Consider the following 10,780-nt stretch of genomic DNA (forward strand, 5'->3'; position numbering starts at 1 on the left):
TTCTGTAGCTGAAACATACTGTGTGAAGAGTAAATTGCGCTGACCCGTTTCGATTAAGAAGACATCAAAACACGCGACGATAGAACAAATGCGCAAACAAAACACTTATGTAAAACAATTAGCAACAAACAAACAATTACTCAATAATGTGACAAATTCGAAGAAGTGATCTCCCAGTCCTCAATTTATGACATTCCCGATGCATCATTTCACCTCTCTCGGAATCAGTGTAACTTGGACTATGACCGAAATTTCGCCTTTCAAAAGTAGTACCGCACCACCTACTACAGCGTGGCACTGGAAAACGGGGAATTTTGGGAAAAAGGGAGTAACTCTCATAAAAGTAAGGAAAATGAATTTACAATTTTTATTACCTAAAACAAAAAGTAAAATACATGACCTTAAGTGTTCCAACAAAAAATCCAAGTTGCCTGTAACATGATAACCATTCGAACATAGAAAAAGTGCATTTCTGAAAGCAGATACTGGGATTTTCCACGGCAGATTTAAGTACTCCCGTGGGAATTGCGGCGATTTCTTCTCGAATCCTCTTTTTCAACACAAGGATTGTTGTTGGGATTGTGGCGTACAGTTTGTTCTACAGGTGGTGGGGAAAATGTAGTCGGAGATTGGGGTGGACAGTAGCCCCCTTATTTCTGGACGCTCTTAAATCTGGTAAGCTGTAGACGCACTCTCAGCATTTTTGAAGAATGACTTCTCAGAAAATGCACGCAGTGATCCGATACACAAGCCCATGATTACCAAATTGCAAGTAGTCGTGCACTGAATTATGCAACTCACGCGCGTCCACCAACTCCTCTCCGCCATCACTACTGCATTCTAAATTTACCGTTTCCCGATGCCCGCTCTACACCTACTCAGCGGGTGCGTATCAGGAGCCAGTGCGGCTGTCAGAATATATCCTTGGGAGTTGTATGCGTCTGTGATTGCGCTGCGCTGTTGTCGCTGCGTCGGCAGCGACAACAGACCCTTCCACTGCGCATGCAGGATGTACCCATGTACTTTCTACATGTACTTTCTACAGCTGAGCCTAGGAAGATTGACCAAAAGTCTAAGAACTCCAGAATGCGATGATGAAAGTTGCGATCCGCGTAGACGGTGGTTAAGCATGGGGTGGTGTGTAAAACTCAAGAGATAGCTTACTTCTTATCGGATTCAAAACTTGAGAAGCTTAAAGCTTGGTTGTACTTGTTTTTGAAATCCTACTCGTAGTCGCCTTTTTTTTCTAGTGATATGTATTATTCTCGCACACTTCTCAATATGGTTTGTTTTAGTTTTTTAGTTTTCAATCTGGCAGACGAGTTCTAGTATGTGGCACTCCATTACTGAACTTCTTATTTTGTTGTCGTCGTTGTTGTCTTCACATGAACTAAATCTTTCCTTCCCGGGAAAAATGCATCCAAGACATAGATATTCCAATGGATTAATCCAATAATAAGCGGAGAGAAATGAACGCATAAGGACCACGAACACATCAAGAAAGAGGTTTACCTTGTAGAGCCCTTGATGTACTCTAACAGAGAGTCCAATCTTACGAAGGATAACAACGTCCACACATATGAAAAAATGAATGAAAAACATGAAACATCAGAAAAAAAAATGTTGCAAGAGTTCAACACGGCGATGCAAAACATTCAAATTTCGCGCGCAAGCGCCGATACGGCCTCCTTAACTCGTCCTCGCTAGAGAACTCTTTCACTATCGCGCTCAAATCATAGACCCTTTAAGGTTTTACAGTAATCAATGAAGGCAGTCTGGTCTCCTTCCAACTTCCACTTGTTGTACTGGGTTCTTTGGCAGATTTTAACTGTAGGTAGTTGTTATTTGAAAAGTAAATAGTTCAGACGGTGCAACCATGAGGGTTTGGCCTTAGGTCGTGTTCTTTTGCTTTCTTCTCTACTGTGGAGTTTCTCCCACTGTTTTGTTTTTGTTCATTGGTCATCTAAGGGATTTTTAGGTTCTAGATTTATAATTTCTGTCCTGTAGAGACTTGAGATTTTAGAAAAAAACTGACTGAAAAGTGGCTGTCATCATGCTTCTGCGTCTTCTAGCGTTTTATTGACCTTGACTTGCAAAGTTAATGTCTAGAAATGTTTGTGGTTTCCGATGGAGTAACTCAGTACTTCTTCTATCTTGGAATTCATAATTACCGCTATTTTCAAATTTTGAGACTTTTTGTATTCTGTTTCAGAATGACAACGGAGGGGGGATTACGCCAATGTCTCACTGACCTGACAAGGGCCGACACTAGTGGTGATTATCAAAAAGCTCTACAAGCAGCTAATCGAAGTGAGTCTGTGTTCCGTGAACTCATTCTCTTAGAAGACATTTCGACCAAGTAGCAGGCTAGCGATTCATTTGATTGCCATTCACCACCGCCTATGTTCCCGGTGCTTTGTATGTATCACACTAAATCCAGATATCCTGTGCACTTTTTTTGGTCTCATGCTGTAGGGGCACTAATAATGTTTCCTTCGTAGTCCGTTTCCGTCCTTCAAAAAATTTTGCATTCACAATTTTGAAATCTCAGGCATCTTAGTGATAACCGACCAGTGTAAAATGGCGACATGGTCACTGTCTTATAGTCACGAACTTAAAGGCATCACCACACGAATCTGAGGTGGTACGGATTTCAGGTGGAGTAGTCGTAAACGGGATAGTGGATTATAGAGTGGGGGTGACTGTCCATTTCTTCCTAATTGCCGTAAAAAACGGCATGGAAGATACGGCTTCGGGCGTCCCGGCGCACTACTTTCTACAAGAAGTTCGATTGGAGCGCGCCAGCTTTGTGCAGGCTCCGCATCTTTTGGCCGTTTTTTTTAAGGCAATTAGGAAGAAGTGGACGGAATCACTTCCCTCTCCATAATCTACTATCCCATATACGAATACTCCACCTGAAATCCGTACCATCTCAGATTCGTGGGGTGATGCCTTTAAATGCGATAGTCGGAGCCGGTGCTTCGACCCCCCTTTACTTCTGCACAGTTGGCAAATGGATCCGCATCCCTTGAGCTGCACCCCATGAGCTAGAACCACTTCATCTGAGGCTCCTGCTCCTAGCTATCGCTCCTATGGTTACAAACATTGTGCGTCCTGCCTGGCACTGCTAATAAGGTGCCTGTAACGGCGTGCACTAATGCACAGTGTTGTGATTTTTGAGGAAAGTAAAGCTCGATACTCGAGATTTCTGGCAACAACATTGATAGGGACAGGCATATTGGAATTTTCTTCAGTCATCCGTCGCTATCCAAAAGAACAGTACGCATTCAAGTGCAAGTTGGTATGTCTTATCCAATTAGCTATGTACGACGACGCTCTTACGCTGCTCAAGAAGACACCACCTAGCCAAATGGGGTAATGTTTCACGTAGCTTTTCTTCCGAATATGTATTTCGCGGTACACAACATTATTTTCTTCAAGTGAGTGTGCTTTTGAAAGAGCATATATTTTCTACCGGCTCGAGAAGAACGATGAAGCATTGGAGGCGCTTGAAGCGTGTGATCCGAAAGACTTTCGCGCTTTGGAGTTGAAAGCTCAGCTTTGCTATCGCTTAGATCGGTTCCAGGTTCTCTCACCTTATTTATCTACATTGGTTTAGTGTTATTTGCTGCTCTGTTGCAGAATATGTAAAGTCCAGAAAAATTCTCTTTTTCTGGTTCTGCATTAAAATGTTTAGGAAGCTTATGACATATTTCGAGATTTGCTCCGTAACCACTCTGATAGCTACGATGATGAACGAAAGGCAAATTATCTTGCAGTACAGGCTCAGCTCGAGGCTATAGGAGTTAAACAGGTTAGTCGTCTACTGTTTCGGCACGAAATTTTGTACTAACGATGGAAAATGAGTGATGCAAATGTTACTAGGCGAACAACTCTAATGGGAACCTTAGTATTCTGGTACACTTCTTTGGTTAAACTAAATATTACGGTCGCTTTGGTGAACTATTACCCATTATTCCTGATTTTGCAGTGCTCGAATTATCCTTGTTCCATAGTTGATTATTCCCTAAATTTTCTTCGTCCTCCTCTGCATGAGATAATTTGTGTGCATGAGTGCGAAATTCTTCTTTAATCCTTTTAGTCAGTTTTTTTTTGCGTTTGTATATGAGATGTTGCGAACAGTTTTGATAGTTTGGAGAAATATACAGCTGACTCAGAAGATTTCAATATCTGCTAGAAGCATTGTCGACCTTGTAATACTTGAGGTCAATATAAATATGCTTCAACATTAGCACCTGTGTGCATTAGCGTGCAGATGCACCGCAAATCTTTAGTTTCCGACTTGAACGTTTTTCTTTGGTTTGGCTTGTAGGTTGCTAGTGTTTGTGTGATGTTTGAAAATTTGCAGCAAACAAACGAAGACAATGAGACATTTGAGCAGCTCTACAATACAGCTTGTCAGCTAATTGAAGCGGGAGATTACGACGCCGCACTGACAAACCTTGACAAAGCCATAAGTGCTTTTATTTTAAAACTTACATGTCTTTCCTTTTCGTTCTGCACCAGTACTTTTGTTTATTTCTTCAGATTCTTGCCGTGATACTCTGAGCGAGGAGGGCTTGGACGAGGATGAAATTGAAGACGAGTTAGCAATGTTACGTGTTCAGCGCGCTTTTGTATTGCACAAGATGGGTCGAAAAAAGGAAGCCATTGAGATCTACAAGTCTCTTCAAGCAGCTGGGTACGTCATTTTCGGAAAAATTAAAGATTAATCTGAATGGGAGCCTATGTTGTTATTCGTCGACTTTCCTAATGACGTCACTCGCTTGTCTCACGGCAAAATTGTGATCGCTGTTCGGGAACACTTTAAAAATCATAATAAATATGCATTATGTGGTTGCATTTCTCCTTGTATTTCGCAAATAAGTTATTTCCTTTAGGCCGTCTGACGTGAGCGTCGTGGCCACCGTTGCAAACAACATGGCGAGTGCATTGAAGGACCAAAGCCTAGCAGATTCTCGAAAGAAACTGAAGGCTGCTCTGCAAATGGATCAAAAGAAATTATCTACTCGTCAGAGACGTACTCTTATGCTGAACAATGTGAGTCGAATTCAATTCGTTTTCTAGAAGCAAGTAAATGTGGGTACTGATTGATGAAACCGTTCCCGATTTGTACCATCGTTTCATTTTGGACATTGTATAATCAATAGTGATAATTTGAGTCGCTGCATCATTCTTCTTGTTTTGCCGTCGGATTGAGTTTTGCTATAGTAAGGTGAAAATGACTTGAAGCACGTAGGCAATTGCGTTCGCGGCTTCTCTCGAGGCGTTTCGGTGGAGGGTGGCTGCTAGGAGAGCTGTAAAACCCTTGCTGGCACCGCCCATCGCTGCAGTTTGCGACGGTCCCAACTCGATTCCGACTGCTGCCTCCACCGCGCCGTTTCGATCGCGTACGCAAATACACCGAAACTACACTTATGATTTATGTTGTTTTGACGCGACTATATCTAGCTTCTCACGACACTATTCTCAGTATCGATTGTGTTGGAGTTTGAAATAGAATTTGATAGGCTCTCGTATTGCTCCACTCCAATCAAAGAGAGCCTTGTCGACGAGCTTTGGACGAATTGGTGAACCTGTTTGGAGCTTCCAGAGACAGTCGACTGATTGAAGCAGCTTTGTGTTTCAGACTTAACGAATATGAGAAGGCCATCAACGTATGTTTAGTTTCCTTTTCATTTAATATCCCTGGATCAATTAATTAAGTGAAAGTAGGAGATTGAAGAAGCATGTAGTTCATCTCAGTTATTTCATTCTGTCTTTGCTTTTAGTCGAGAAACTAACTATTGCCATCCTTTATTCGCATCCATTACTTTTTTCCTCTAGATTGATGCAAGAATTCAATGAGTTTTATTATAGATGCTAGCAAATGGAGATTTACAGATGGATCTGACTCGAATACACCTAATGATCAACAGCGGTATGCAACAGTAGTGTTTCTTTACCGGCTGCTAGTATTGGTTCTAACGTGGTTAATCTTTTTGAAGGAAAACTAGACGAAGCGGTAACTGCTCTGAACAAATTACCTGTCAATATTCGTTTGCAACCTGCTGTAGTGAGTCTTGCGGTCAGCCTGTTGGTGTCTTTAGAAAGAAAAGATGAGGCGTTAAAGGTAAGGCCACAAAACTTCTTGCTTGCTTCATTCTATCAGCTATTGTATGTCTGTGCCTGTAGATGCTTAATGAAGCTGCTAGTCACACGCGTGATCTAAAAGTCCAGCGACAAGTTCTTGACCAAGCGGCCTTGCTGGAGTCTTCAAGAGGAAACTCTGCCGAAGCCGCCGCCTATCTTGAGAAACTTGCTGAGTATGTTTTTTTCCAAGTCTTATATTTCGTGTAAACAAACGACTACTCACTCCCTAGCTTAGGTTTGATCCTAATGATATCCGTGTATTATGTCGACTTATTCGTGCGTACACTGATGTAAACCCAAAAAAGGCTGAGGAACTCAGCGCACAGGTGTGTTTACTCTTTCTTGTCTATTGTAGAAGTACAGTTTTTGAAGTGAAGCATAACAGTTAGTCAACATTTTTCTTCTTAGTTTTTGCCACCGTTTGTGTTATGTTTTCTTCCCAGTTTCTTTCGAATAATGTCGACTCTAGTATATAGGTGTTCCCGGAAACAATGGAGGAAGGCGTTGACGTTGATAGTATAGAAGAGAGTGATTGGATTCTTTATGGTGAAAAATATAAACAGAAGAAGGAGGCAAAATCTGAAGTTGAAGATACGGTATGTGTCCCGTTTATTTGTGTTGTGTAGTTGCATTTTTTGAACTTGTCTGTGATTACTTTTTCCTTCAAGGAAATAGTTACAAGGAAGTTGAAGAACCGCAAAAGAAAGCGGAAGCTCCGCCTTCCAAAGAACTACGACCCGAATGTACCTCCTGATCCAGAAAGGTTTGTTGTTACTTGGACTTCGACATGGCTGCATCGATAAACTAGACGCTTTTTTGTTTTCCTTTTCACCTCTACGGTGGTTCTAATTGCTTACGATGGAGAAACCCATCTTCTGTCCACTTCGGGCGGCTCCGATTGAAATTTTTTGATTTTCTCTTTTCTTGCAGGTGGCTGCCGAAGCAGGAGAGAGCCGCTTACAAAAAGAAGCAAAAGAAGAACCGTGATCGAGACATTGGACGAGGGACCCAAGGATCTGCATCAACAAATCCTAATGTGTTAGTGTATAATCCAACTGTCTTCAGCTTAGCATTGTGAGAACAGTTATCGGCTACTGTTTTGTAGAGAGTACGTATCGGCTTCGCCAAGTTCTCCAAGACCAGTCGCTGCAGCACTTCCCGAGGGACCTCGTCAGCTGCGACCGAAACAGCAGCCAAAAAAGAAGAAGAAGCCTGCAAAGTTCTAATTTCTAATTCAAACAGACATTTTCTTTTTTCGTTTGTTTCGGTTCAGGTTATTCATCCTGTGGTCCGTTTTTCTAAATGAAATAAAATATGTTTTGTCAGCGGGATTGTTCTCGTGTTATTGTTGGAATGTTAGCGGTCACGTCGCACAACGTGAAGTAATTGTTCAGATTTTTGAGTGGTTGCAAAGCGGAATCTCAGCAGACGTAAAAATCTGCCAATTCTAGTCGTTTTCGTAAACGAAAGGAGTCAAAGGAGGCTGTTTTTATATTAGGTCCAAATTTTTCCTTATTATTTGGAAGGATATGTATTCCTGATTTTTCGCTGCTCATAATCGTGTGAGACTACTTATTTATTGTAAGTGTGGTTAAAAGATCTCCTCACATTGGAGACCCTCTAGTTTGAGATCATTTAGAAAGAGTTGGTTTTTCTTTGGATTCCTTATTAAAGCAATAGCAGAGAAGTCAAAAGACTTTCCAGGATGTCCCTTATTGGAGTGTATCTAGGAGTTCTCGCAACATTACAGCATGTGTTGCCTAATTTCACAGTGGAACTCTTCCACTGACCGCACGCGATGCCGGCGTATATCTATATCACGGCATCGGTTGTGTAGCGAAAACATTGCAGTTTTGGATTTGATTTCATACGTGATTGTGTAATTTAGGTTTTCTTTGACTTTTGTGCACACTCTCTGCGTACATGCTCTCAATCTACCATGTAAGGTAACAAAAAATTAGTAGAAGGATGCAACTACATACTTACTTGATCAGTATTTTGAGAAGCTTGTTTAGAAATACGTAAGATGGCGTTAGATCTGATTTGTCCACAACCCCTGTTAAGAGCTCAGAAATTTTGCCTGATTTTTTAGACTTCTGCTTCCTTTTAAACTTCTTTAAATGAGTTTAGAGAGATTGCTCAAGGAGTGTAATTTTAAACTCATTACAAGCTATCCATTTCTGTTTATTAATTGACTCTGTCAAGAGGCGTGGCATAAATAGAAGGAAGGAAAGGTGGAACACTGTGCACTTTCGCTTTCTAAACTAAAGTACCTTACAAACTGGTGTGGTGGTATGTCACGTCATTTTCACCTTACAAGAGGGGAAAAATCCACAAAATTATTTTTTTGACTTTAGAGCAGTCCTTTTTCATCCTTTTCTCGAGTCCTGGAGATCGTGACATGATCACTTCTAATTCTGGCAAAGTTTTAATTTTAATTTGATTCCACTGTGATCCGTAACGAACGATTTTGTCAGAAACCATAGTGGGGACCTCTAAGTGGGGGGACTCACCAAACATTTGAAATCCATAAAGGCATCACCCCACGAATCTGAGCTGATACGGATTTCAGGTGGAGTATTCGTATACGGGTCGTAGATTATGGAGAAGTGGGTGATTCCGTCCATTTCTTGCTAATTAGCGTAAAAAACGGCCCGGAAGATGCGGCACGTGCACAAGGTTGGCGCGCTCCAATCGAACTCCTTGTAGAAAATAGCGTGCCGGAACCCCCGAAGCCGTTTAGAGAGAAGAAAAAACACTGTGATGTAGGGAATTTTTCTTAAAATCACCTAAAATTAGAAATTTGCAAGACAAATTAGAAGCAAAGTACATTCACCAAAGGAAATAAACGATGTACTACTTGTCTGAACAATTTTGTACTGTGAAATCTGAAATGAACTCTCTTCAGATGGGCTATTCATCTTATAATGACGGATTTCTTACTGGTCATAAGATCCAGATGACGCAAGCAGACCACATTATGACAAACAAAGCTTGGTTGCAGACACCAGTTCGGCGAGATAGCTTCGATACCAGTTTGCTAAACTGCAGATAAAAGGCTGACGATCTTAACACAGATCGCTGCGCCACTTATTCCTTCATATTACACAACTCTGTCCACACTTATTTTCACGAAAGACAAAATTGTGTTCTCAGGTATTTCAAGACTGCAGACTTGGTGAACCACGGCGAAAATGCTCTACCTGCACACGATATTGCAAGTGGTCTCAGCTTCGGCTGCTATAGCTGCCCTGACTGCTATAGCGTCCACAGTGTCGATGTTCTACGACATCAATTCTTTCCAAGATGAGATTCGTATGGATTTGCAGCAGTTCAAAGTGAGCAACGCAGGTTCTTACATCGAATTTTCCAAAGTTATCTTTCTGTTATAAGGAAATGGCTGACGACGCTTGGAATGAAATGGTCACTGCAACGCATGGAAAAGTGGAACGGCCCGTTATTTTCGAGAACTTTATCACTAGGGCAAAGAGACAATACAATACAGGTTGCATTCATTGGGCCATTCCAATAGTGGCTCAACTGAGATTGTTATCTTAGGTGGAGGAAGTCAGTGCCAATGTGCTCCTGCAGCAAGTCCTTGCCCAGCTGGTCCGCCTGGTGCACCTGGCGCAAAGGGTGAAGATGGCGAGCCTGGTCAACCAGGACAAGATGGACATCCTGGAGAAGCCGGACAATCAGCAATGAGTGATGCGACCAAGTCTTGCATCAAGTGCCCTGCAGGACCAGCTGGCCCTCCAGGACCCGACGGACCTGCCGGACCTGCAGGTCCTGCAGGAAACGCCGGTGCTGATGGAACTGGCGGTGGAGCTGGTGAACCTGGTCCAGCTGGTCCACCTGGACCACCAGGACCTGATGGCAACCCAGGAGCAGCAGGAGCACCGGGAGAGGCTGGAGCGCCTGGTATGAGACAGACGAATCCTCCAGGACCAGCTGGACCAGCTGGAGAACCTGGACCAGCTGGACCGAATGGAACGGTGAGCACTTTACCATAATATACATGTTCTAAGTATGATCGCTAGAAGAATACCAGGGAAAAGGATTCATTTCAAGGGTTTCAAGAACAAATTCCACTCAAGGATGTCTGACTATCACATCAATTTTGATATACATTTGAATGTTTGGGAACTGCAGTTTTAGTAACCACAAAAGATCGAAGCAAAGTTATCTAGGGCTATTTGTCACTGAAATTAGTTTCCCCCTTTCTTTTGGTCCCTTCACAAGCAACTTCGTAGCTTATAAGTTCATAATTCTAACTTTGATATTTTCTCTTTCAAGTGTATGTATTGAAGCAAATAGCCCAGATATATCATAACCTTCCTAGGATGGAGGCAGTAGCGGAGAAGGAACACCTGGTCCAGCAGGGCCTGCTGGAGCTCCTGGCAAAGATGGTGGACCTGGGCAGGATGGAAGTCCAGGACAAGCTGGACCCAATGGATCACCTGGATCTGATGCTGCATATTGTCCTTGTCCACCCCGCACCTCGCGACTTTGAAAATCACGTTGATGCGAAGTCGTCATTACAGTTGACAATGACTCAATTAATAATATTTTGTCGCGATAATCGTAGTAAATATTTACACACAATGATGTGAGTACACGTTAGAAA

At 42.3% G+C, this 10,780-nt stretch overlaps 2 protein-coding genes across 2 annotated transcripts; both read left to right on the forward strand.

Annotated features, from left to right (window-relative positions):
- Positions 1-2,213: 2,213 nt before the first annotated feature.
- Positions 2,214-7,379, forward strand: RB195_017859 (uncharacterized protein; the record flags this gene model as incomplete). Its single annotated transcript, XM_064185044.1, has 16 exons — positions 2,214-2,310; positions 3,255-3,375; positions 3,442-3,586; positions 3,698-3,814; positions 4,370-4,478; positions 4,549-4,702; positions 4,902-5,061; positions 5,532-5,678; positions 5,881-5,941; positions 6,009-6,133; positions 6,196-6,326; positions 6,389-6,479; positions 6,630-6,749; positions 6,822-6,916; positions 7,084-7,191; positions 7,259-7,379. The coding sequence occupies 16 exons, from the start codon at positions 2,214-2,216 to the stop codon at positions 7,377-7,379; spliced, it is 1,902 nt and encodes a 633-aa protein (XP_064040925.1).
- Positions 7,380-9,347: 1,968 nt separating this feature from the next.
- RB195_017860 (uncharacterized protein) lies at positions 9,348-10,666 on the forward strand (the record flags this gene model as incomplete). Its single annotated transcript, XM_013452143.2, has 4 exons — positions 9,348-9,491; positions 9,547-9,658; positions 9,712-10,148; positions 10,496-10,666. The coding sequence occupies 4 exons, from the start codon at positions 9,348-9,350 to the stop codon at positions 10,664-10,666; spliced, it is 864 nt and encodes a 287-aa protein (XP_013307597.1).
- Between the last annotated feature and the right edge of the window lie 114 nt (positions 10,667-10,780).

Source organism: Necator americanus, chromosome II (genome assembly GCF_031761385.1).
Source record: "Necator americanus strain Aroian chromosome II, whole genome shotgun sequence".
Taxonomy (NCBI): domain Eukaryota; kingdom Metazoa; phylum Nematoda; class Chromadorea; order Rhabditida; family Ancylostomatidae; genus Necator; species Necator americanus.